Source organism: Sus scrofa, chromosome 14, assembly GCF_054392235.1.
Source record: "Sus scrofa isolate SSC_HxYL_T2T_F1_AM1 chromosome 14, Sscrofa_HxYL_maternal_Yorkshire_Landrace_v2.0, whole genome shotgun sequence".
NCBI lineage: Eukaryota > Metazoa > Chordata > Mammalia > Artiodactyla > Suidae > Sus > Sus scrofa.
This window is the reverse complement of record NC_139396.1, coordinates 137,595,310-137,621,884: the sequence shown is the minus strand read 5'-3', so window position 1 is coordinate 137,621,884 and position 26,575 is coordinate 137,595,310. Positions and strand designations below refer to the sequence as shown.

Below are 26,575 nucleotides of genomic sequence, written 5' to 3'. Positions count from 1 at the left end.
AGTCAAATATTAAAGCTGTTAAAAAGTTCCTTTCAACATGCATTAGCATAGGTGTTAGTTTGGTGAAAAAGAATGAAAGGACAGAACATGCTGAATCTCAGTGCAGAAAGGGACATTACAGCATATAAGGTTAATTAGTTGTTCAATTATCCCTGCACATCAATCTCTCTTTGGACCCAAAGACAATTAGTAAAGAATTACTCGCAGTGCTGATGCTGAACTAAATGTCATGAACTCAACTGACCTTGAAAGATCATACAATTATAAGCGTATCTACTGAAATTGTTTGAAATACTGGATACAAGGAAAACTAATGCCATTCATTTACAAAAGTGCAAAATTTCATAACTGGCTTGATAAAACCAAAGAAATAATTCTAAGTGAAATTCACTTAATGAAAACAAAAGGAAAAAGGGAAAGTAAGCCTGAGGGTATGCAAAGGAGAGATAAATGAATACTAAGTTTTCTTTTCTCATAAAACACCATTTTATACATGGTGTGATAAAAATGAACATATCTGATGATTCTGAGGTTAGATTAGAGTAACATTCTCCTTTGCTGATGATAAATTAGGCCAATATCAATTGCTAACTTTAAAATCAGCAATATAAGCCTTCATAAAACAACAATTTAGTATACTGTGTTTTATTATACCAGATAAAATATATTATGAAATAGTGTACTTTAGAGCTCCATCTTTTAATCATTTCAAAATCCTAGATATGTATTCCTCCTAACAACAGCTGTGTAATCCAACTAGGAAAATGATCATTGTGTTTACAAGTAGAAGAACCAAAAGCAACCAGATTCCAAATCACCACATGCCACTGACGGTCTGTGAAAGAGACTGATTTTGATTTAACATAGTGTATTTAAAATTTCCCATCAGTAATCTCTAATGAAACCAAATCACCATTAAAAAGAAGAGACTCCCCAAATGCAAGAAGTTTAGCGATAAAGAAAAAAATACATTAATTATTTAAAATATGCATATCATGATCTCGAACATGTTCACTGACTAAACCTCTCCTATCCCAAAACAGTAACAATAACTGGAGACATTTAAAAATCTAAGGTTAAATATTTACTTACAAAATTTTAAAATTTAACCTGATATTTAAAAAAACCTCTTAATAAAAACTACCCATGTTTTCAAAAAAATTAATATTTAGTCTGAGTAAAATCATACAGCATGGTATATAGGGCAATTCTACATAAAATGTACTAAACAGTAACAAAACAGTCATTTTTTTTTAATGGCTGCACCCACAGCATATAGAAGTTCCCAGTGCCAGTGACTGAATCTGAGCCACAGGAGCAACTACGCTGCAGCTGGGGCAATGTCAGATCCTTTAACCCACTGTGCAAGGCCAGGGATCGAACCCATGCCTCTGTACCAACCCAAGTCACTGCAGGTGGATTCTTAATCCACTGCACTATAGCGGGAACTCCAAAACAGTGATTTCTAGAAATGGTAGTCACAGCAAATGAAATTATACACCATTTCATTCATCTTTTCCTAAAGAAATCATAGAATGCACTATATTTAATTGTACTTGATCCTATCCTTTTTAAAGCAGATCTTCGAGTTTAGTGATATGACATTCATTTTCTGCATAATTTCATTACTAAAAAGTCAATGAATCTGAGTATTTGGGACATGAACAAAAGTAAAAGTGTATTCATTATTTGGGTTGAGATTAGTTTGTTCCAACTGTAATAGAAAGGATCATAATATTGTCCTGGGGGTACATGAAAAGGTAAATTCTCCTACACTGAAGGAACAGAATAAATTATAAAGTCATCTCTGAAAACTGCTAATGCATAAATACTCTCTTAGTTATACTTTAATGTGGGAAGAAAAAGGCACACTAATACAATGTAAATCCTCTTTCTGAAACAATCACAATCATTTAGAGTAAATAATACCACAAACAGATTCTATGACAATATGGAACAGTTTGAGAAAAAAATGAAAAAATTCATTCTAATAAAATGACTGTACAAGTATTTTATACCTATGATTCTTCAAAATATCTCACAATTTGATAAACTTATAAACATTATTCCAAATTTCAGGTTACTCAGCTTTTGTTCTGGCACATCACCCAAGAAAGGTAATCAAGCTAATCAAGAAAAAAAATTTTTAAGTATGAATTAAATATTGCAAATAAACTTTAAGATGAATTATTGTTGTCACCCACAAACAGAACATAGTATGTTTTCTTAAAAAAAAAAAAAAAACATTACTATGTCAGGCCTTAAATTTTGCATTAATAAAGAAGGAATCATAGACTGAAAAGAAGTGGATTAGAATCAGTTTAAAGACTTTGTTCAAGAGTTACTTAGCTGGACATTTAATGGCAGTTTGTGAACTTGAACAGGCCATTAAAACCTCTTCTACTCCAGTTTTCTTGGCAATAAAATGGAATAACATCTGACCATATTACTACCCTACATAACTGCTGGGGAGACTGAAAAAAAGAATGAATTAGTGCTATTTAACTATTAAGTATTATTAACTCTTTAGACAGTCTTAAATGTACATTAAAAAAAAAAACAGTAGTTACACTTACCTCCTTCTTTCGGTTCTTCAACATATTCTGAAATTTGGACAACTCTTTCTCTTGTTCTCCTTTAATGCGTTTGGCTTCGTCTCGCAAGCGATTTGTGTGTTCTTGTTCTAGACGCTCAATAGTCTGTTTCTGCTGTTTTTCTAGATTCTCGATTTCTTGGTCATACTGTCGCTTCTTGCTCTGTAAAATGATGTAGCTCAAGGTCATTTAACTTTTTATTACTCATATTAACTCATTATACTGAAGAAAATACCTTCTCCTTTTTACTAAGAGCACGTGACTGGCATTTAAATTTAGTGCTGTGGTATGGACCCTTTGCCATACTGAACAAGTCAAATTCACTAAAATCTGTTGTAGAAATTTTTCAAAAAGATGAGCCTTTCATTTTTTTTCTAATACGGAAAATACTTTTTTCTATTATACAAGTATAGAATGTTCAAAAATTTTAGACAATCCAGAACATCCAGTTATTATGAAATACTAAAGTAAGGAAAATTTCAGTATTTATTCTACAAAATTTTTGATAAATCAAAGGTCTTATTTGAAGTTTATTTCAGTAACACACCATTACTTGTCATTTTCATTTTTCCTCATTAAGATTCTTAAATATCCTAGTTCATTGAAACAAATCTTTTAGAATTATAAATCTACTCTTTCAAAAACAAACAGTCCTGCTTATAAAATTCTTGAGTAATATTGAAATTTTAGATACAAATAGAGTTAAATATTTGTAAAGGGTGTTTTTTTCTAGAAAATTAAAAACAAAAACATTCTGGAAAATATGGGGGGAGGAAAATATACAGCTTTTATAAGGTTCTGAAAAAGCAGAATGTAAGTCCTGTAAAAATACTTGGTGAGAACAAAAGTTCATTATTTTCTTAGGAACTCAGTTATGATCCAACATATATAATTAGCAATGCCATACTTCACACAAAACGAGTCTTAGCACTTGAAATAAGAATAAAAGAACTATATTCAAATATGAACCCTATAATAGTTAAAACAATTTTTTCTCACCCACATTAGGCTGGATGTTCAACATAAGTTACTGAAACTTTTTATCACATTAATAATTCCTTTTCCAACTTTGGACACAGGTAAAAGTTTTAAGTCTTGGTGACAATGACCCTTGATGAGTCAGTACTAACTTCTCTAGCAGCTGTGAAAAGGGATGTGGAAGTTTAACTGTAGTAGCCAGAGAAGTTAATGAATTTTGTGAAAAATCCCCCAAGAAGTTCTAATACTCAGCTAGGTTTGAAGGCAACTGCTTTTGACTGGCTTAAAATCTTAGATTCTAAATCTGAGAGGTCAAACTGGAACAATAAAGTTATCCAGCAAGAGGCACACCTAAGAACTTTGTAAACCATCTACTTACTGGCCTCACTAGCATCATGATTCTAGGTTTTTATGACAGATTTTAATCAAAGAAAAATGAAGGCACCCACCACGCTGTAAGTCAGGCAAATCCCCACCCCCCATACTGCCCCCTGCCCCTGCAAAAGACAGAGAGAGGGGAAAAAAAAGCATCCAGAATACCAAAGAGATAAAGACCAGAAATACGTCACAAAGCCAGAGAAACCTAGTCATCAAATAATAAGTTCTAAAATCCACCAGTGGTTTTGGGGCGGGGGGGGTTGTTTGTTTGTTTAGCACAAAACTTCATTATTAACAAAACGGTACAAAATTCCAGGACTTTACCATCATCTCTTGCTCAAAACGCCGGAAAATTTGTTCTCGCTGTTGTTGCAGTTTGCCATTGAGCTGCTGTTGGGCTCTTTGCTCTTCCTTTTGAAGAAATCTTAATTCCCGAAGTTCCTGACGTCTGGTAAAATTTAATGACAATGATAGAAGAAGATGGCAAAAATTATACCTCTGAAGCAATGCTTTAAAAGAAAAAACTTTAAATCATGCTGTTTCTCTACTCACCTAAGAAACCTCAATTCTTCAGTTTTGGAATCACTATCTGTAACTATTTTTGACGTTGTTACACTCACTTCTACACCATCGACAACAAATTTGCGTGTTTTCTTCAGTGTTTTCTTTTGTCTTCTTGTTTCCTGGGTGAGATTTTAGTTAGTTAGGCTTTATATGGGGAATATTAGAGAGAACATTATCTTCTTTTAAACAAAACAAAAAAATTGAATAGCCATGAAGACTACACATAAAAAGTATGAACAGAAAGCAATAAGACTCACCTACAGAAACAACTTATCATCTTATACTCCATCTGACTCTCACATGACTTTATAGATGAAATCAATTTTCACATGAAATTCAGCATTTTGATGATGCACATAATTTTTATGATACCACATCATAATTAGGCACAGGTGGTAATGAACAATTCACATAAATGAGTAATTAGTATAACTTTTACACGTTAATCATTGTTTTTTCTTTTTTCATCTTTTAGATTCTCAGATATCTCTGCTTTTCTGTTTCAGAACCACTCACAAAGCACTTAAAAATGAATTTCTGGAGCTCATTCCTTAAAGAATCTAAATCAACAGGTCTAAAGGTGGCTGAGGGAGTTCCCACTATGGTGTAGCAGAAATAAATCTGACTAGTATCCATGAGGATGCGGGTTTGATCCCTGGCCTCGCTCAGTGGGTTAAATGATCCAGGGTTGCTGTGAGCTGTGGTGTAGGCTGGCAGCTGTAGCTCCGATTGGACCCCTAGCCTGGGAACCTCCATATGCTGCAGGTATGGCCCTAAAAAGCTAAATAAATAAATAAAGGTGGCTGAGAATTTTACTTTGAAAAGGCTCCTAGATAACTTTTAAACACTGGCAGGAGTGGGATTCAAAATCCGTTTTATCAGCAATAGGCCTCCTTAATCTTAGGGCCAAGATGGATGTGTGATTTCAGAAGGAAAAGAGAATAATACAATGCTAATCTGAGGAAGAAAGGGATCAGGAAAAGCAACAGATATTTGAAACCTTCAACAGATATTTGAAACCAGAAAGACAGCACCTCTACTGCAGCCCCAAAGTACCAACTCTGCTTGTTAGCTATTGCCTAAAATTTTTTATCAAGACCAAACTCTTCATTCCTCAACTGGTATACAAATGCTTTCTAAAAGCAAAGAGAAATAACAGAAGTATAACACTGCTACAAATACATCTTGGTAAACAGAGAAGTACTAAGAGGAGATAATTACTTTGTTTTGATGGGGGAAAAGATTAGAAAGCAGAGGGAGCAAATGGGGAATGTGAAAATACTACACGCAAAATGCACCAGAATTTTTAAGTTTGCCTTTAGCACTTTCCAGCAACCCTTCTGCAACCTCTTAGTTCTACTCTCTAGGCTCCCAGCATCCTCACACTCCTCTCCCTAAGCCCAGGACTATAGCCACCCTATCCAGAGTTCCTCTAAAACTTAATGTGTGCTGCTCCCAAAATAGATCTACCTCCCTGTAACCTTCATGTTTTCCATTTCTTCAATGCCTACTAAAGTATCCACAATTAATATCACCTTAGTTCTCACAGAAGTATTTGTATTTTTTAGAAAGGCGATTAAGTCAAGTGAATGAACTTCGGATTAATGGAATTTCAGTCACTGAAATAAAATAAACCAAAAACTGAATACTGAAAACTGAAGACCACCTAGGCAATACATGCAATAATTTGGGGCAGATGGGCAGGCTGATCGGTCATGCCCTGGAGTCCCATCCCTTAGGTCAGTTTTCCTAGGTTGTTTCTGCTTTTCTGCTGTCAATCCAGAGTCTCAAAGTAGTCCACTGCTCCCCTGCATCAGAATTCCATGGGGCCCTTTGTTACAAATACTTTCTTTTTGACTCCCCTCCACACTTCTACACAGTTCTCCCTAGTAACTCTTGAACACACTAAGATTTGAGAATTATACTCTAACAGCTCCAGGGGTTCTGGGTTTTAGTGTTCAGTAGTGTTTTCTCCTGATGATTCTCACAGCAGTAGTGATGGCTATGACTGAAAAGAGCCAAGAGTGTTCATCTGCATGGCCAATGATAAACCAAGGGCTTTTTGCACCCTGAACATTCTTAAAAAGAGATCATTCTTTCAAGTCCTCAGTTATACCTAGATATGTGCAGCAGGAAAAGCCAACTTCCAATAAGCAACTGTATTATATTTATATCAAGTTGCAAAAATAGGTACGTACTACCAAAAAATTTAAAGATTACATCTGGAATCTCTGTGGTCTTTTGCTTGTTTCATTTTGTTTTTTAAACTGGTTGGCCTCATGGGCCTTAAGAATTTTATAGGGTTAATACTATACTGGTTTAGCACTGTTTTGTTTTCAGGACATCAGTTTCACATAAACTGTCAACTGCCAAAATGACAAAAACACAAACAAGGACCCATGGATACTTACTTGTAAAGATATTGATCCACTGTCTTTAGTTTTGCTTAGGAAGCTAGAGATGGATAAATTCAAGTCAATGCTGCTATTATCAGCAGTGGAACCAGTGCCTGAATCAGTATCATTTTCCTTTTGACTCTCAGATTCTGGTAATATGGTTTCAGTTTTTGATAAAGCACCTAATTCTCCTTTATTTTCTGCATCTTCAGGGTTGATATTAATACTGGGTACTGGGACAGGCTGAGGTTCACTGGGCTGGGAAGCGGCAGTAACTTGAGGTTCTGTTTTAATTGGCACTTCGCACGGAATTTCTTTTTGCTCTGTAGCTATCTGAGTGGTGGCTTTAGGAGCATCCTGAGTTTCATGTCCTAAAGCCTTTTGGTCAGTATCAGTCACTACACGTCTGACCTCTATTCCTTCAGTGCTACCAGATTCAGCAATCTCAACTTCAACTGTCCCAAGTTCCTCATTGGTCTCCACTATGTTCTCTGAACTGCAGATTAATTGTTCCTCATCTTTACCTTCTACAGATTTTTGATCTATCTCGTTACTTTCAACTATTTCTATAATAGGACCTTCCTCAGCACCACCAGCCTCAGGACTCTCTGTGGGCTTGCTCACTAATTTCTCACCTACTTCATCCACTTCTTTCCCATCATTACTCTGAGCATCCTCAGCACGGTTTTCAGTTGCCTCCTGAACAACATTCGCTGCCTCATTTGTTCCTATCACTTTGCTTATATCACTGATCACATCTTTTTCAGTTTTGTCATCTCTTCCCAATTTCTCTTGGGTGTCTTCCTTTGTAAACTCGACTTCATTCTCAAGGGCCTGAATATCTGCCTCTTTTTCTCCAGTCTCCTGAGAAACTAAATCCATTGTTTGAATAGTAGCATCTTCAATTTCTTCAGATTTTATAACTTTATTCTCAAATATCTGTTGCTTTTCCTGATCCCTTTCTTCCTCAGGTTTCAGATTCTGTTCAATGTTTGTTTCTGAAGTTATCATTATATTATTTTCTTTTCCTTCACTGACTGAATTAATGTCCACTGTTTCATGGTCTTCGGTGTCAGGTAGATTTTCAAGCTTGGGTCTCTTCTCCTCTCTTCCATTTTCCTCGATTATTATTGCTCTGTTATGGAGTTCAGCCATAGCTTCTAAATGAGCATCATTAGCATGCTCATTAATATCTGCCACAGGTTCACTGGTGGTGGGTTTTTCAATGAGAACTTTACTGTTAAATTTATCTTCAGAAGTATTACGTTCTGTCTTCTCGGAGACAGATTCCAAAATACAAGCATTCTGCGAAAGCTTATCTTCTTCAGAGCTGGCAATACTAAGGTCAGAGGAGGCACGCTTACTTGCAGGTATTGGCTAAAAAAGATTTTTTACAGTTTTAGTGTTAAAACTAATTTCAACATGTGACCAAAATAATGTTTCATATATATATGATGATTTAATTAATATAATGATTTAATATCTTTACATAGTAAAATTTGATGAAATTATAGAAATAAAGAATTGACAAATCTTCACATAATAAACATGACAAAAATGGGTAGCAAAAAGCAAATCTGCTATTAATCTTCACCTCTAAAATTAAAGGTTTTTTATTTGTTAGCAGTAAATTTATTCATAGACATAGGCCTAATCGTATCTTAAAACTCAACTCTAAAAATTACCTACATGAAACTTCCTTTGTAAATACTGACCAGAGAATTTTCTGTTTCCTCATCATCATCATCCTCTTTGCCATCTTCAACTTCTTCTGTTACTTCAGCCTTTGCCTCTGCAATCAACTCCCGAATTGGTTTGTTGGAATCGACAGTAACAAAAGGATGCTGTTTGATCATTAAAAAGAGCATACTCAAATGCCTGCTTGTGAAGTAAGTTTCAAACATAAAAACACATTATTATGTGGTAAAAATATAAATACATGAGTAGGAAAAATACAGATAATTTCAGATGATATTACATCTGGGAAGGGAAGGAGGAGGAGGGAATTAAGCAAGAGTAGGGGCAGCCTGCAAACTGTATCTGCACCTTTAAGAACTTCAAAGAAATATATCAAAAATGTTAACACAGTACATCTGGGTGGTAGGTACATGTACTTTTCTGTATGTTTGAAAATTTCATAACCTAAAATTAAAATTAAAATTTAAAGCAAGTTTCAAGTACATTACTAATTCTTAAAAAGTAACAGTACATTTTATCTTGTATACAGGCTCAATTACAGAATTACGAAAAGCTTCAGAGTTCTGTTAAAAGTGCCTACAAACACCTGTTTCTTTGACATAGTTCTAACAATCTTAAGAAGACATTTTATTCACCTCTGTACACTCAGCACTTAGTGTGTGTCACAGACCAAGGCCTTCAAATGCAGGAGTAGGAAATGAGACAATATACGTTGTACAGAGAAAGACAATTTTTTTTTCCTGCTTTTTCCCCAAAATAAACAGATCAACCTAAAATACTGTAATGGAGAAGTTACACATTAACTCAACCTGGCAGTAACTTCCTCAAAACTTATCATTTATTTATCTACCTATACTACTATTTAACAAAATTTTATTTCAAATATTACAAACAAAATTATTCAATCACTTTAACAACATTTTTTAAAAGTTAGCAATATTTACTGAACATTTAGCCTCATTCTGAGAGACATTTATAAAAAAAATTAATTAGCTCATGGCTCCTGCCACTAAGGTGCTTCCTTTCTAGTAACTAAAGAGACAAAACAGAAGTAACTGACAACATGGAAATAACAAAACAAAATGAAAAGAACATAAACAATCAAAAAAGCATAGGAGGAGTTCCCATCGTGGCACAGCGGAAACAAATCCAACTAGGAACCATGAGACTGAGGGTTCAATCCCTGGCCTCGCTCAGTGGGTTACGGATCCAATATTGCTGTGAGCTGTGGTGTAGGTCACAGATGCGGCTTGGATCCCGAGTTGCTGTGGCTCTGGCTCTGGCCAGCAGCTGTGGCTCCGATTAGACCCCTAACCTGGGAATCTCCACATGTCGTGAGTACAGCCCTAAAAAGGAAAGAAAAAAGCAAAGGAAGAATGACTTATAAGCTAAATGCCTTTCAGTAGAGGCAGCGTGTTTGTAAAGCAAATGTTAATAACTATTGCAGTGTATCTTGAATTTGCAAAGAGGAACTCCAGGAAAAAGAGAGCACAGTGAATGAATGGGAAACTGTATTCTTCTTAAAGAGATGTTACAATTTTATGGTTTACCATTGTCATAATACCCTTATCTTACCTGTAGTAGCTGAGATGTATTCCACCTGGAATCCACATTCTTTTCCAAGCATTTCTTTAGAAAGTCCTTAAAATCTGAAGACCTTCAAAATAACATTTTAATAATGACATTCTATTTTATTTTCTTCTTGTTAAAATCAAAACTCTGATGAATTATGCTTAAGTTCCATTATGTGTGTAACAAATATTACTTCAATATAAGAAAACTAGTGAGATTATTACTATTTCATAAGTCATCCATCTATAAATACGACCTAGACATATACGTAAGTAGGTTCATGGTTTTAGTAACTGACATAAAGCCATATATTTGTAAATATGCTAAAACGCACAAAAATGTTTCCATTATATTAAACTCCACAAATATAGATCAACCACATATATGCCTCATTTTCCCACAGTACAGAAAATACCTTTTTCATGTAGAACTCAAATCACTGGTATTTTCTAATTTATGGGGAAAGTTAGTTATAAGAGTTTATATTATATGGTCCTTAAGTCTTGAAAATATACCAAAAATCCACTTTCTACTTCATATCATCTTTGTACCATGTACCTAAATTTAAACACCCCATAAAGGTGGAAGAATAAAGCATCAAGTTTTGCTCTTAAAAAGCTTTATTCAAGAATATTTTACCATTTTGATGGTTGTGCTAATGTAGGGGGCTCAGATTTTGCTATTTTTAGCAGCACTCTCATTGGATTTAATTCATGATGAGGTGGCTCTATCTCAGCCATTTCTATTAGAGTGATACCCAGGGACCAAACATCAGCTTTGTAGTCATAGGGTCTGTCCTTAGATGTTTCACACATGACTACCTCAGGAGCCATCCTGTGAAGACAGAGAATTGAAAATTAAGATGTTTAACTTAAAGAACAGCAATTACAAACCACATAAAAGATAGGCAGTATAATCAATTATGTAGACACAATTAATGAGTAATAATAACTGCTAACATAACTAATGCTGCAAATCCACAAAACTAAATACATACCAATAGGGTGTGCCAATAAAGGAATCTCTTCTTTGGATTGTCCTTGTGTTTTTAGCTGATACTCCAAAATCCGCTTGAAATAAATAATCATACAAAAATATTACTAATAGTTTTTAGGCAAGGTTCACAGTATTCAACATAAGGGGAAAGCACATGAAGTCTTAATAAGGTCACTCTTATTAAAGGGTAAGCAAAATGAAAGAGAAATAACTTCTCTATCATCCTAATCTTGACCAATCTCTTTCTACCACAACCACGCCGCCCACTCAAAAAAACTGCCAAAGGAAAGTTTCCATCATTAATACACTTAATACCACCACCTTTACATATCGTCAGATCACAAATTTTTCAGAATTGAAAAAAAATAGTAACTTCAAAATAGACCAGTCTATCCACTTCAGAACAAATGCAACTAGTGCAACATATTACAATTAAAGGACATTTTTTCCATATTGTAAAAAACAGAAACTATATCAAAGTACCTTTATGATATCAAATGTCTTGCTAACCTCTTCATAAAATTACATTACGAAGGAACAAAATTAGGAATGATATTTTATGATTTAAATTATAGTGCATAGCTAAAGCAGAAATTATCACAAGCTTGTAAATTAACTATACTTCAATAAAACTTAATAAATAAATTACAGGACACAGCAACGTTATCACTTTATCAGTTGTTAACCCTACCTTTTTAGCTTAGGGCTCAGACAACCATTAATAGCAACATAAAATTGTTATTGCTGCATAAATACCTCATGCCATATATATTTAAACTTTAAAGTTTCAGGCCACAATTCTCAAAACTGAATAAATACCAAAAATTCAGTATTTAATGCTCATGCCCCAAGCACTGTCACACAATATACATGCAATAAATGGCAGCTACGTTACTAACCATATGCGTAATTTTAACCTTTGTGATATTTTGTTTGCAGAACTCTGAAAACTTAGGAAATACTGCCGTGCATTCTAATTATGTCCATCACATACTGCTTTCTTTTCTTTTTCTGACCACGTAGTTCTCCTGCTTAAAATATCTTAGCAGGTACCTACTGCCTGCAGAATGAAGTTTAAGCTTCCTAATATGGTATATTGAAGTCTTTTGTTACATTAGATATTTCATTAATGTTTTATAATTAAATTAATAAATAAGCAAATAGAACATACGATACTTGGAAGATATATTTACAAAAAGTATAACATAAATAGATGTTTTCAAGACTCTCCATCCCTATTACCCCCTACTTCCTCAACTTACAACTTCTCATGTTTCTGCAGGAAGGGAATAAGACAACAATATGAAATTCCTACCAGAATAGGTTTTCTAAAAATCAGGTAGCGTCAACACAGTACTTATTCTAGTGTTTTCCTAGAATCTATTAACAGTCTATTCTTTTTAACTTTTTTCCCCTCAGAACATGACAAAGAAAGGAAGTCTAGAAACAGGCCTAAACCACAAAATCCACTGTCAACATTCATACCTCTCTAAGCACTCTTATGAGCAGGACGTAAACTAAGGAGGGACAGAATGGCATCTTCAGGGAGTTCCCATCGTGGCGCAGTGGTTAATGAATCCGACTAGGAACCATGAGGTTGCGGGTTCGGTCCCTGCCCTTGCTCAGTGGGTTAACGATCCGGCGTTGCCGTGAGCTGTGGTGTATTTCGCAGACGTGGCTCGGATCCCCGTTGCTGTGGCTCTGGTGTAGGCCGGAGACTACAGCTCCGATTAGACCCCTAGCCTGGGAACCTCCATATGCCGCGGGAGCGGCCCAAAGAAGTAGCAAAAAAAGACAAAAAAAAAAGAATGGCATCTTCACTTTTGTGGAAAGGCTAAGTTAAAGTCATCATGTGCTTTATAGTTCTACTGATAATCATGAGGCATATATACACTGGTCTGTTAAAAGAGCATTTTACAAACTTATTTTACATACTTGCAACAATGTGATCTGATAAGATCACAAAAATTTGGTCACTGCAACATATTATATACAGTTCTATAAGTGATATGGTTCTATATATCTGTGTTCAGTTAAAAGGGTGTCACAGAAAGGGAAGGTTCTCTGTATTTATAAACTAACGAAACAGACCTCAATTACTTTAAATGTCAACCAACTTAAAACTATTCTGGTTTCCCTAAATCTTCAAGAATATATTTATTTTTAACAGAATGCATTATTTTACATAAAAGTATACTGGCATATTCCAGTAAGATTTTAGCACACTTACAGAAAAACATACACTAAAAATGGATCAACATGATAACATACTATTCCAAAATGAGCTATAAGACTTTAAAAAATGATGTAAGACATAAAAGAGTAACATAAGTCAGAATTTTAAACTCATAAATGACAACTCATGGGAAAATTAGAGATAAAACATCATTTTATAAACAGGCTAAACTAGAAGGAAAAAAGAGCAAATAAACACAACAGATTCACATCCGTTACCTCTTTACACTCATTAGGATGGCTATCATCAAAAATAAACTAAATAAAATAGAAAGTGCTAATAAGGAGGTAGAAAAATTGGAACCCTTGTACATTGCTGTGGAAATGTAAAATGGTGCAGCCACTATAGAAAATGGTATGGTGACCCCTCAAAAAATTAAACACAGAATTACCATATGATCCAGCCATTCCACTTGTAGGTGGATATATACCCAAAAGAACGGAAAGCAGGGACCCAAACAGATGCTATACACCCATGTTCATAGCAGCATTATTCACAACAGCCAAAGGTGGAAAGAACCAAAGTATCCATCAATGGATAAATAAAATGTGGTATATACATATAACAAAGTATCATTCAGCCTTAAAGAGGAAGAAAATTAACACATGCTACAACATGGACCTTAAATACGTTACGCTAAGAAAAATAAGGCAATCACAAAAAGGCAAATGTTAGAGGATTCCACTTATATGAGGCACCTATAGTAGTCAAATTCACAGAGAAAGAAAGTAGAATGGTGACTGCCAAGGGCTGGGGGAAGGAGGAAATGCGGAGTTAGTATAGTACAAAGTTTCAGTTGAGGAAAATGAAAAAAGTTCTGGAGATGGATAGTGGTTATGGTTGTACAACGTGAATACACTTAATGCCACAGAACTATACTCTTAAAAATGGTTAAGACAGTTGGAGTTCCCGTTGTGGCTCAGCGGTTAACAAATCCGACTAGGAACCATGAGGTTTCAGGTTCAATCACTGGCCTCGCTCAGCGGGTTAAGGATCCAGCATTGCCGTGAGCTGTGGTGTAGGTCGCAGACACGGCTCGGATCCTGCGTTACTGTGGCTGTGGTATAGGCCAGTGACTACAGCTCTGATTAGACCCCTAGCCTGGGAACCTCCATATGCCGTGGGAGCAGCCCTAGAAAAGGTAAAAAGACACACACAAAAAAAGTTAAGATAGTAAATTTTGTTAGGTATACTTCATCACAATGAAAAAAAATGAAGAAAGATAAAAAGAACTTGATAGAAAGTTATAAATACTGATGATTGGCAAACCCAACAAACAGATAATAAAAGTCCCTAAAGAAGAAAGTCAATGCAAAGAAACAGAATACTCATATCTGTTATTACAGAAAATCTTCCTGGAGGTGGGGGGAATAAAAGTTTAGCCCTTTAAGAAAAGTTTTTTGGCATCTAGGCAAAAAGAGCATATGACTTGTAGGAGAAAGAAAATCAAATTATCTCAGACTTTTCAACAACACTTTATGACAGAAGGAAACGAAGTAACATAATGCAGATATTCAAAGAAAGAAATGTGTGCCAAGGATCTTCTATTCAGCAAAACTGACCTTTAAAATGTTAAGGGTAGAACTGTTATCATTACATAAGAACTTGGAGAGCCCTTCCAGAGAAATCTACCAGAGAATGAACTTCAGACAACCAACATACAAAGAGACGTCAACATAAGAAGTGGTGGTGAGCACAGAATATAGACATGAAAGTTTAAATAAGTAGTTACAGAATGTTCCAAATCCAAATCTATCATCCATGTCCCTGAAAACCAAGATTCTCAGGATAGAAGGAGATAGATGTAACACTGAAGACGCTAGGTTAAAAAATTTTTTAGGAGTGCCCACGTGGCTCAGTGGTTGACAAACTTGACTACTATCAATGAGGATGCAGGTTCGATCCCTGGCCTTGCTCAGTGGGTTAAAGATCCAGCATGGCTTTGGCTGTGGTGTAGGCCAGGAGCTATAGCTCAGATTAGACTCCAAGCCTGGGCTTTCATATGCTATGGGTGTGGCCCGAAAAAGACAAAAAAAAAAAATTTTTTTTAAATCTTTATCCTGAATTTGAATAGGAAATACACAGGAACTCATGAGAGTTCTGTCCTTTGAAAAGGCCTAGAATGAAAGCCAATCCAGAATATCTCTTACCCTTAAATTATGGTCTTAAAATACCATATCCTACTAAACAACTTCTTCAGGGCTTCCTGAAGAAATGGCTAATTACAAGTCTGAGGCAGGAAACACACAAGATGAGCCTGAAATATTTCAACCTAACAGATAACAAGGAAGCTACCAAAAACTACTAGAGTCATGTCAACAAGATAACAAGCCAACGTGAAGAGACTACCATTGATCAAGGTGGTACAAAAAGAGCTTTAATAAGGATTAAAAACTGTAATAATTTGAAACTTATAAAATACAATTAGATTTATGAATTAATAATGACATTTAAAAAACACTGGTCACCAACTAAGGATGCGAAATCAAATTTATTGTCTTTAAAACTAAATAAATAAAAGGAAAGAATCAAGCATTTTTCCTATCTTGTCTATATGAACTATAATCCTGAAAAACCAAAAAGACAAAAGGAAGTGTCTTCTTACATAAGTATTCCTAATTTTATAATGATGACAAATGAAAATAATGAAACAAATGATGAAAATTACATCAAAATCATTATTAAAAATAATAAATGAAAACAAAATGGGGAGTTCCCATCATGGCGCAGTGGAAACAAATCTTACTAGGAACCATGAAGTTGCAGGTTCGATCCCTGGCCTCGATCAGTGGGTTAAGGATCCCGCGTTGCTGTGAGCTGTGGTGTAGGTTGCAGATGCTGCTCGGATCTGGCATTGCTGTGGCTCTGGCGTAGGCCGGCAGCAACAGCTCTGATTAGACCCCTAGCCTGGGAACCTCCATATGCCCCAGGTGCAGCCCTAAAAAGACAAAGAAAAAAAAAAAAAAAAGGAAAAAAAAATGACAGAATTCATTTTGTCCCTCTATTCAACAGATCTAGGCATTAAGCATCAACAGCTGCTAACACCAAAAAAGAACGAAAAGCAGGTATTACATGCCTCCCAATAAAAGAATACAAAACCACCTATAGTCCTGAAAAAAAAAAAAAATCACACTTGAGACTGATGAAGCTTTTGGATTCATCTGCAAAGAGAGGGAAATACAGAGAGGAACTTACTGAAGTCATCATGAGTATATAATCAGCAAAATGCAAGATGAGAGAAACTCAAGAAATCCAACAGTCCAGATCCTACAAATCAGTACTTCTCAATCTTTTTTTCATCACGCTCTCAAGTTGCGTTTTCCAATATTTTTTCCTAATCCTCCCTCCCCTCATGAAATTTTAATGCCACAGATATACTATACATCTGTTTGTAAATATCTATGGGCTTTTGGAAGGTCACAACCATTGTAATACTAAAATCTTTTGTCTCCAAAGAACAAACTTTCTTTGACAAAGCATGCCATGAGAATGCATGTCGTAGATAAATATAAAGAGAAGAAAGGAATGGGGGGTGGGGATAACCCATAAAAGAGACAAAAGAAAAAGCAGGTTTTAAATATGGGCAAACCTAAACTCTTAACATCTAGAGATGAACACTGGGTAAAAGAGTCAAAAAGAAACACACAAGTGATTACTGTAAAAGTCAGGATATAGGGTACCTGTGGAGAACAGAGGGATAGTGATTGAGAGGGGGCACTTTGAGCTGCTAGGGTGCCTGACATAATTCTATTTCTTTACCTGGGTGGTGGTTACAAAGCTACCAAGTCACTAAGCTACACAACCGTTAGTGTGATTTTCTGTATCTATATTTCTCAATAAAAAGGTTAAAATTTAGTAGTATATCAAATTATATCTGTTTAGATGTCATGACAAAGTGAAGTGAAATGACTGTGATCAGTGGTATCAACAAGGCCTTTGAATATATTCTGACCTTTTACTATCCTTCTAAAATACACACATTTAGACTTCATCACCAGATTTTTTTTCTTAATTCGTATCTTGGTGATACTTAAAGAGGACTAAAGAGGACAAAGTCCCCTGTTTGTGTGTATGTGTGTGTGTGTGTGTATATATACATATGGGTGTGTATTTAATTTCCCATCTAAAACCCACATCTACTTCTCCTTATGAAATTCTTTCTTCCCTCAGTGTAAAAAACAAAATCAAAAATTCTAGTCCTTATATTTATTTCGGGCATCCTTTTCAGATCTAAGATTACTTTGTTAGTTTAGCCAAAATACCATATCTATAAAATAACTAAAACTAAACTAAAATAGAAAAAGAAAACCAACAGATACAAGTTTTGGAAATGAAAAAGTTAGAGGTTTTACATACTCATGTTCTAAGTGTATTGTAAGTATTAACTCTATACCCAAAAATTTAAGGGAAAAGTAATTAACCAGCCTTTGAAAAGCCTGTCTTTCTAAAAATAAAAATCCACCCTTTCTTACCTTTTAAAGTGTCTTTATATTAGGTGCCTATACTTGGGAATTCTAGGAATTATAAATAATTAATTATCCAAAGAAGTATTTTTAAAATTACCATGCAGTAATTCTCCATGTTTCATATATTTCAGTCATAATAAAACAATATTAAGTTACAGACAGACAGGGAAATCTCAGAGCACAAATTCAAATGTTTTATTCAAGGGAATAAACTTACCCAATTTAATATCTCCATCTAAGGTAAAAAGAATGTTGCCGGCCTTTAGATCTCTGTGGATGATTTTATTATCATGTAAATAGTTCAGAGCCTCTAAAGTCTGCTTACAAACTACTTGTATTTGGGACTCAGTTAATGGTCTCTCAAGCTCTGTAAAGAAAAGTAAACAATTATTTTTACAGTGAAACATAAGGGCAGGCTATATACTTTTAGCATCACTGTCAAGGATCAAATGTAGTGAATTTATTTTTTAAAAAACCAAGAATCGGGAGTTCCCATCATGGCTCAGAGGTTAACGAATCCGACTAGGAACCACGAGGTTGCAGGTTCAATCCCTGGCCTTGCTCAGTGGATTAAGGATCTGCTGTTGCCATGAGCTGTGGCGTAGGTAGAAGATGCGGCTCAGATCTGGCGCTGCTGTGGCTGTGGCGTACGCTGGCGGCTATGACTCCAATTCGACCCCTAGCCTGGGAACCTCCACATGCCACAGGAGCGGCCCAAGAAATGGCAAAAAGACAAAAACAAAAACAAAAACAAAAAACTAAGTATCAGGGAGTTTCTGTTGTGGTGCAGTGGAAATGAATCTGACTAGGATCCACGAGGTGTCGGGTTTGATTCTCTGGCCTTGCTCAGTGGGTTAAGGATCCGGTGTTGCCATGAGCTCTAGTGTAGGTCACAGACATGGCGAGGATCTGGCATTGCTGTGGCTGTGGCGTCGGCCAACAGCTACAGCTCCGATTCGACCCCCAGCCTGGGAACCTCCACATGCTGCAGGTACAGCCTTAAAAAGCAAAAAAAAAAAAAAAACAAAAAAAAAAAAGTTAAGTATCTATAAAGACAATTTCTTGAAATTTCATTTTAGAACTTTATTACAATTAACCAAGCATATAAAAATTGGCTGATTTCTTAACTTACTGAATGTCACTCAACCATAAGATAAATATGTACAAACTTTTGAAATCCTATGGTTTTTTAAAAGCATAATTTAAGATATAAACATGAACAAAAAGGCACTTACCAAGCATCACAGCATCCACTGCTCCACCTGCACAAAATTCAATGAGGATCTGCAGGCAAATACAAAAGCACATGTCTAACATGACATTTTTTCTTCAATTTAGCAAAAATGATAAAGGAATAAGTATCAAATAACCTAGGTTCAGAAACAATATTATGCTAACCATAAAGATTTTCTTTGTCAAAAGTTATGAGTCTTAACAATACACATTTGAGAAAGCAGAAATGAACACACTGTAGAACTATATCCATTTTTGTTAATCACCAAATTTTTTAGTGTCCTTGCTTCTCTAAAATTACCAGTACAGAATTTTTATTCAGGACAGCATTATAGTGTTCTGGTTGTGGCGCAGCAGAAACGAATCCAACCAGTATCCATGAGGATACAGGTTCGATCCCTAGCCTCGCCCAGTGAGTCGGGGATCCAGAGCTGCTGTGAGCTGTGGTGTAGATCGGCAGCTATAGCTCCCATTTGACCCCTAGCCTGGGAACTTCCATATGCTGTGAGTGTGGCCCTAAAGAGCAAAAAAAAAAAGACAGTATTATATACCCATTTCATCACCACTGAAAGATTTCATTATTCTCCTTTTTAAGGTAACTATTGTAGATTAAGTAAGCATATTTTTTAACTTTACTAGTAGAAATAAACCCAGAAAATAGAGAGACTGCTTTTAGTTAAAAAACAATAATAATAATACGGAAAAAACACACAAAAAGTTTCAAATCCTAGCTCAATTATCACTTCCTAATGAAATGCATTCCAAGACCTCCCTGGGACATACCACCATGCACCTTTCCTTCTTAACCTTTATCACAGTTGTAATTTTATATTCATCATGATTCTGTGATTAACACATCTATCTCCCCCACTAGACTGTCCCTCATGGTGGTCAAACTTTTTATTTTGCAATAATCTCAAGTAAAGATCTTATCTATTTATTAAATTGTCTATGAATTCATTTTCATTACAATCTCTGGAAACATTCTATTAGACTCCTGAACAATTGTATTAGAAGACAACACACTAATAATAACTGTATTTTTTTAATTGCATATCTTAACAAACTGTGTAGCTTCAAGCTTTTTTTTCCCTCTATAAAACAACAATTTTTATTTTTTATAGGAGCTTGCCAATTATAAATTGTTTTCAAATTCATTATATCTTCTGAAAAATAATTTGGGAGATAGGTCATTACTCATCACATAGATGAGTGAACAGAATCATAACGGTTAACTGACTTATTCAAGCTCCTGCCTACATCACCAAAATAAAAACTAAAGGCCTTTGATTCCCAATCAGATACAGCTCGTACTATCTACTCTTCTTTCATAACATTTTGCTTCTTTCTTCAAGGAAAAAAAACAAAATTGTTTCAAAAAGTCTCCTGATTAAATTAGTGTTGGTACAGAGCAGGTGACTGACTGGTTATTACCATAAATATTAACATTTTATTTATATGTCTAATTGTAAATAATATTTTCTAAAAATGAGTAAAATTTTTACATACAGACTTAGCAATTACATCATCCACTAAAGTGAGCTTAATAATATATAAGATGAATATTTAACATTCTTGGTAAGCATTTTAAAATTTACTACATGATTTACCAAAAGTTTAGGGTAAGAAATTATAAACAATTTCCAGGGAAAAAAAAAAAAAAACTTTAAAAATATTTAAAGTAGGAGTTCCCGTCGCGGCTCAGTGGTTAACGAATCCGACTAGGAACCATGAGGTTGCAGATTCCATCTGTGGCCTTGCTCAGTGGGTTAAGGATCCAGCGTTGCCATGAGCTGTGGTGTATTTCGCGGACGTGGCTCGGATCCCCGTTGCTGTGGCTCTGGCATAGGCCGGTGGCTACATCTCCGATTCGACCCCCAGCCTTGGAACCTCCATATGCCGCAAGAGCAGCCCTTGAAATGGCAAAAAAAGGACTATCTATGTATCTATCTATCTATCTATCTATCTATATATATATTTAAAGTAAATAAGTAAATGCGGAGTTCATGTCGTAGCTCAGTAGTTAATGAACCTGACTAGCATCCATGAGGACGCAGGTTCAATCCCTGGCCTCCCTCTGTTAAGGATCTGGCATTGCTGTGAGCTGTGGTGTAGGTCACAGATGCAGCTCAGATCCTGTGTTGCTATGGCTCTGGCATCGGCCAGCGGCTACAGCTCCGATTTGACCCCTAGTCTGGGAACCTCCATATGCCGCCGGTGTGGCCCTAAAAAGACAAAAAGACATAACATAACATAAGTAAATGCTTAAATTTAAATTAAAACCAAGAAAGGCCATCTAATTACATTATTTAGGAAATGTAATATTCTTAACCAAATTTCTACTTTTGGGTCCGTTGTCAAACAATCATGAAATATGGTACAATTTGAAATACACATCTAAACATCTGTTGAAGCTAAGGATAATAATTATGTTCTCAATGACCCTCTCAGCTGATGAATTGTCATTCAAGCAACATAAGTAACCAAAGAGAAAAGATAATACATAAAATAGGCCTATTCAACTTAAAAACCTCTATCCCTATAGATCAACAGAAAATACTTACCCAAAGATTGTTCTCATAATAGAAGGCATCTAGAAGCTTGACTATATTGGGGTGATCACAAGATGCTAATATGTCAATTTCAACCATGTAATCTTCAAGTTCTTCTTCAGATTTGGTGTCAATCACCTTTGCAGCAGCTAAAACATTGGTCTCTTTATTCTGGGCCTAAAAATGAAAGTATCAGAAATGTCACACTTATAATGCCTACTTGCTTTTCAAATTTTATTAGTTTCTTTAATAAACTTTTTTTAGATTAGTTTTAGGTTCACAGCAAACCTGAGCAGAAAGTACAGAGAGTTCCCATTTACTCCTCTCCCCTACATATGCACAGCCTTCCCCACTATCAACATTCTGCACCAGAGTGGTACATTTGTTACAAGTGATGACCCTGCAAAGCACGTCATTATTACCCAAAGTCCTTTGTTTACAGGATTCACTCTTGGTGTGTGTTCTGTGGGTTTGGACAAATGTATGACTTTTATCCACCATTATAATATATCGCTGCCTTAACTATGTCTATTTATCCCTCTTACCTTCCCAACCCATGACCACCACTGATCTTTTTACTGTTTCCACACAGTATGTTTTCATACAATATGAATATTGACTCCTTTCCCTTAGTCACTTGCATTTAAGATTCCTCCACGTCTCTTCATGGTTTGATAGCTAATTTCTTTTTAGTGCTAAAGAAGAGTCAATTATAGATGTGACCGTTTGTTTATCCATTCACCTACTGAAAGCATCTTGGTTGTTTCCAAGTTTTAGAAATCATGAATAAAACTGTTATAAACATCTGTGTGCAGGTTTTCCTGTGGACATAAGTCTCCAACTCCTTAAGTACCAAAGAGCAGAATTACTGGATCACTGACTAAGAGGACGTTTAGTTTTGCAAGAAACTACCAAATTGTCTCTCAAAGTGACTAGACTATTTTTCATCCCCAATAGCAGTAAATGAGAGTTCCTGTTGCTCCACTTCCTTGCCAGCACTTGGTGCTAGTGGAGATTTTTCCCATTCTATTGAGTGTGTATGGGTACCTCCTTGTTTAGTCTGCAACTCCTTAATGACATAAGATGTTGAGCATCTTTTCATACGTTTATTGGCCATGAGAATATCTTCTCTGTTGAGGTGTTCAAATCTTCTGCTCATTTTAAAATCAGATTGTTGGTTTTCTAATTGTTGAACTTTAAGAATTTTTCATATATTTCGAATAGCCATCTTTTGTCAGATATGTCTTTTGCAAATATCTTCTCCCAGCCAGTGGCTTGTCTTCTCATTCTCTTAACATACTGATTTTTAAAAGATAGCCTAAACATAAATATTAACTGACACATGCTATTCACTGTGCTAAGTGCTTTATATACAGAAAGAATACTTTCAAATCCCAGGTTCCACTGGGTCAAGCTGTTACAGTTCAAATTCTGATTCTGCCACTTATTAACTGTGTTGCTTGGGCAGCTTACAAAATTCCTCTCTTAGTTTTGGTTTCCTGATCAGTAAAATGTACTTACATCTCACCAGTTTGGGAGAATTAAGATAATAAACATTTGCCAAGTTAAAAAATATATACATGCGTATTTTTATGTTATATTTTATATTAAACAAAAGTTTTATATATATAAACATTTAGTACAATGCCTGCCATATATAGCAAAAAGGATTTAAAAATGTTAGCTGGAATTATTACTATTATTATTTACCCTCAAAATGACCCCATGGACATATTAGCATCCCTACTTTAACAAAGGAGCATGAATAAGCTTAAGAGAAATTAAAAGGCTTCTCCAAGGTTACATAGCTAGTAAGAAGCAGAATCAGGATTCAAATCCAGGCTGTCTCCAAAGTTCTTTCTTTATCTCGATCATTACCCTTTTCATTTTCCCTATACTTCCATCAGTTTAATTATTTTTCAGTGTTTTTAGTACTTTAACTTTTCTATTTTCTTTAATTAATTTCTCACCTCCATTTATTACAAATGAAAGGTTTCCAAATATGCGATAGAAGCCAAGATCTTTTTTTTAAGATAGGAATCAAATCTCAAAATACTAATTAAGTTTTAAAAGATACTTCAGTATTACATATGTTATCATCACTTCAGCAATTCTATCACCTTAAAAAAAAAAACTTTTTAAAAGATAGCAATAAGTGGAGTTCCCACTGTGACTCAGCAGGTTAAGGACCCTATGTCTCTGTGAGGATGCAGGTTCAATCCCTGGCCTCACTCAGCGGGTTAAGGATCCAGTGTTGCCGAGGCCATAGTGCAGGCCGCAGTTGCAGCTTCAGTTCAACCCAGGGCCCAGGAACTTCCATACGTCACAGGTGTGACCATTAAAAAATAATAATAATAAATAAACAAAAGCTGGTAATATGTGTTTCAATAAATAAATGTCCACATTTCATTTTAAATAATATATAAGGAGATAAGTTTACAAAATAAAATATGCAAGCATAAAAATATTTGTCAAAGCTCTATTTATAATAAACTTAGCCTAAATGTCCACTAATAGGAACCTACTTAAATCATTCAGTACACAATGGAAAATTATGCAGCCATTAATGCTAACTAATTAATCGATTAATATGTCTTACGATGGAAGAAAAGCCACAACACATTACTGAATGGGGGAAAAAAAACAACTTACTAAGCATGAAAGGTATGCAATTTTACAAACACTACACATCCATCTTCACATATGGATACCAACATAAGAAATATCTGGAAAGACATCAATGAGGATGGCAGAGTTTCAGATGTGTTTGACTTTTTCTATATTTTTCATATTGTTTAAACTTTTTGATGGACAGGTATTATTTTTATAGAAACAATAAGGTACTAAAAAATCAGCAGATGGGATATTTCTTTGGGATCTATTATCTAACCTTTGAGATAATGAGGAGAGATGGGAGTTCCCATCTTGGCGCAGTGGAAACGAATCCAACTAGGAACCATGAGGTTGTGGGTTTGATTCCCGGCCTCACTCAGTGGGTTAAAGATCTGGCGTTGCTGTGAGCTGTGGTGTAGTTCGTAGACGTGGCTTGGATCTGGCGTTGCTGTGGCTGTGGCACAGGCTGGCAGCAACAGCTCCAAATAGACCCTTAGCCTGGAAACCTCCATATGCCGTTGGGAGTGGCCCTCAAAAGACCAAAAAAAAAAAGAAAGACGAACAAACCAGGTAACGGCCTATATATGGGAATTCTCCTAAGCAGATTACTGCTACATTTTACTGCCTGAAGTAAAAACAGAGCTAAAAATACCAATTACTAACAAAGTAACCCTAATGTTTACGATTCAGAGAATTTGCATGGACAAAAAGATATCTATATACAGTCATCACTACCACTCTAGAGGAATATTCTAATCTATCGTATTTTAACAAATCTAGGATGACTTTTAATTATCTTATGTTCCACTAAGGAAGAAAAACTGCCAATTAAACTATGACAGCACTTATCATTTAGAATTTTCGCATTATTCCTTTTAAAGAGCTCTTCTGGACATATTTAGACAAAAAAAATGTTATTGTATATGTATTATCCTTTCAGACATGAAAAATCAAACATTTCCTCATATTTAAGTTTGACTCTTCTGAGTCACTTTTTTTCACTCAAGAGTTATCTAATATCTGTGTTTTTACAAACACATGATATTCTCTGGCCACGAAAACTTTTGGTGAGGAGTTTCCATTGTGGTGTAGCAGAAACGAATCTGACTATTATCCGTGAGGATGCAGGTTCGATCCCTGGCCTTGCTCAGTGGGTTAAAGATCCAGTGTTGCCAGTGAGCTGTGGTGTAGGTTGCAGACATGGCTCAGATCCCATGTTGCTATGGCTGTGGCATAGGCCAGCAGCTGTAGCTCTGATTCAGTCCCTAGACTAGAAACTCCCATATGCCACGGGGGCGGCCCTAAAAAGTGCACAAATAAAAAAAAAAATTTGGTGATGCAGCACTTCTTCTGTGGGACTAAGGTGCTGCTCTACTACTCTTTCCAAAATTTTGAGGCCACTGCCTCCTATTTGAGGCCACTGCCTCTATAATGCTGAGACTGTCTTGATCCTACCACAGGTGCTAAAATAAGCTTTTAGATGACAACCAGGACTCACATTCTTTCTTCAAAACATTCCCAAATGGTTTACTGATTGAAATATCAAGGGGTTGCAACTGTACAACACCAGAGGTACAACTACATTCAAATGCACAGGTAATGACAGATATATCACAACTGCCACCTGGCCAACAATAATACTAAGGCATCAATCAAGAAACTGGGACATAGCCCAATTTCAAAGATGTTAAAAAGTTAAAAGTCTGTCATAAGTGGTGAAAACTGCATTAAATTTCTCTCTCTAAGAAACACTCTCTCAACACTACAGTTGAGCCAATAATAAATAGAACTCACCCTCCAGTGGAAATAAGTCAGTGAGAAATAAGCTCTGCTCTCATCATTTTAATGTAACACTTTGGAAAGAAAGAGAGCAGAGGAACTGTTCCTGAAGAGAAACGCTATAAAATACAAGCCCTGTTAAGAGACCAAGGATATTATGAGTAGAGTTAAAAGTCATCCTGCTTGTACATGCCTCCACTGATATCCTGGGAGACTTTACAGATGTGTCTTACTTGTGAATAGAATGGCATAAAGGGGGGGAAATAACTACTACTAGATAATCTCTAAAGTGCTTTGTAGTAACAAATTTCATTATTCCACTGCCCTGAATATACTCATTAAACCAACAGTGCCATTTGGTTTACTATAAATAACAAGTAAAATTTACAGGAGAAAATACAGTGCTTCTTACATTATTTCTTGAAAATAATTTGATTCCTCATCAGGATCTGATTCTAGAAAATTCTAAAATCAAAACATTGATAAGGATGTAAAACTATACTTTAAACAAACATAATGC

The 26,575-nt window shown here is 35.5% G+C and overlaps 1 protein-coding gene across 2 annotated transcripts in view; it reads right to left on the bottom strand.

Annotated features, from left to right (window-relative positions):
* SLK (STE20 like kinase) overlaps nt 1-26,575 on the bottom strand; it is a 58,556-nt gene that overhangs the window by 17,296 nt on the left and 14,685 nt on the right. For both annotated transcript variants that reach the window (XM_001929430.7, XM_005671435.4), the window contains exons 2-12: nt 21,676-21,840; nt 19,114-19,162; nt 18,096-18,245; nt 11,178-11,250; nt 10,820-11,014; nt 10,184-10,265; nt 8,626-8,754; nt 6,926-8,287; nt 4,503-4,633; nt 4,275-4,398; nt 2,577-2,756 (exon numbers count right to left, since the gene is read on the bottom strand). In XM_001929430.7, coding sequence (XP_001929465.1) covers nt 2,577-2,756; nt 4,275-4,398; nt 4,503-4,633; nt 6,926-8,287; nt 8,626-8,754; nt 10,184-10,265; nt 10,820-11,014; nt 11,178-11,250; nt 18,096-18,245; nt 19,114-19,162; nt 21,676-21,840 — 2,640 coding nt within the window. The remainder of the gene's footprint in view (nt 1-2,576; nt 2,757-4,274; nt 4,399-4,502; nt 4,634-6,925; nt 8,288-8,625; nt 8,755-10,183; nt 10,266-10,819; nt 11,015-11,177; nt 11,251-18,095; nt 18,246-19,113; nt 19,163-21,675; nt 21,841-26,575) is intronic.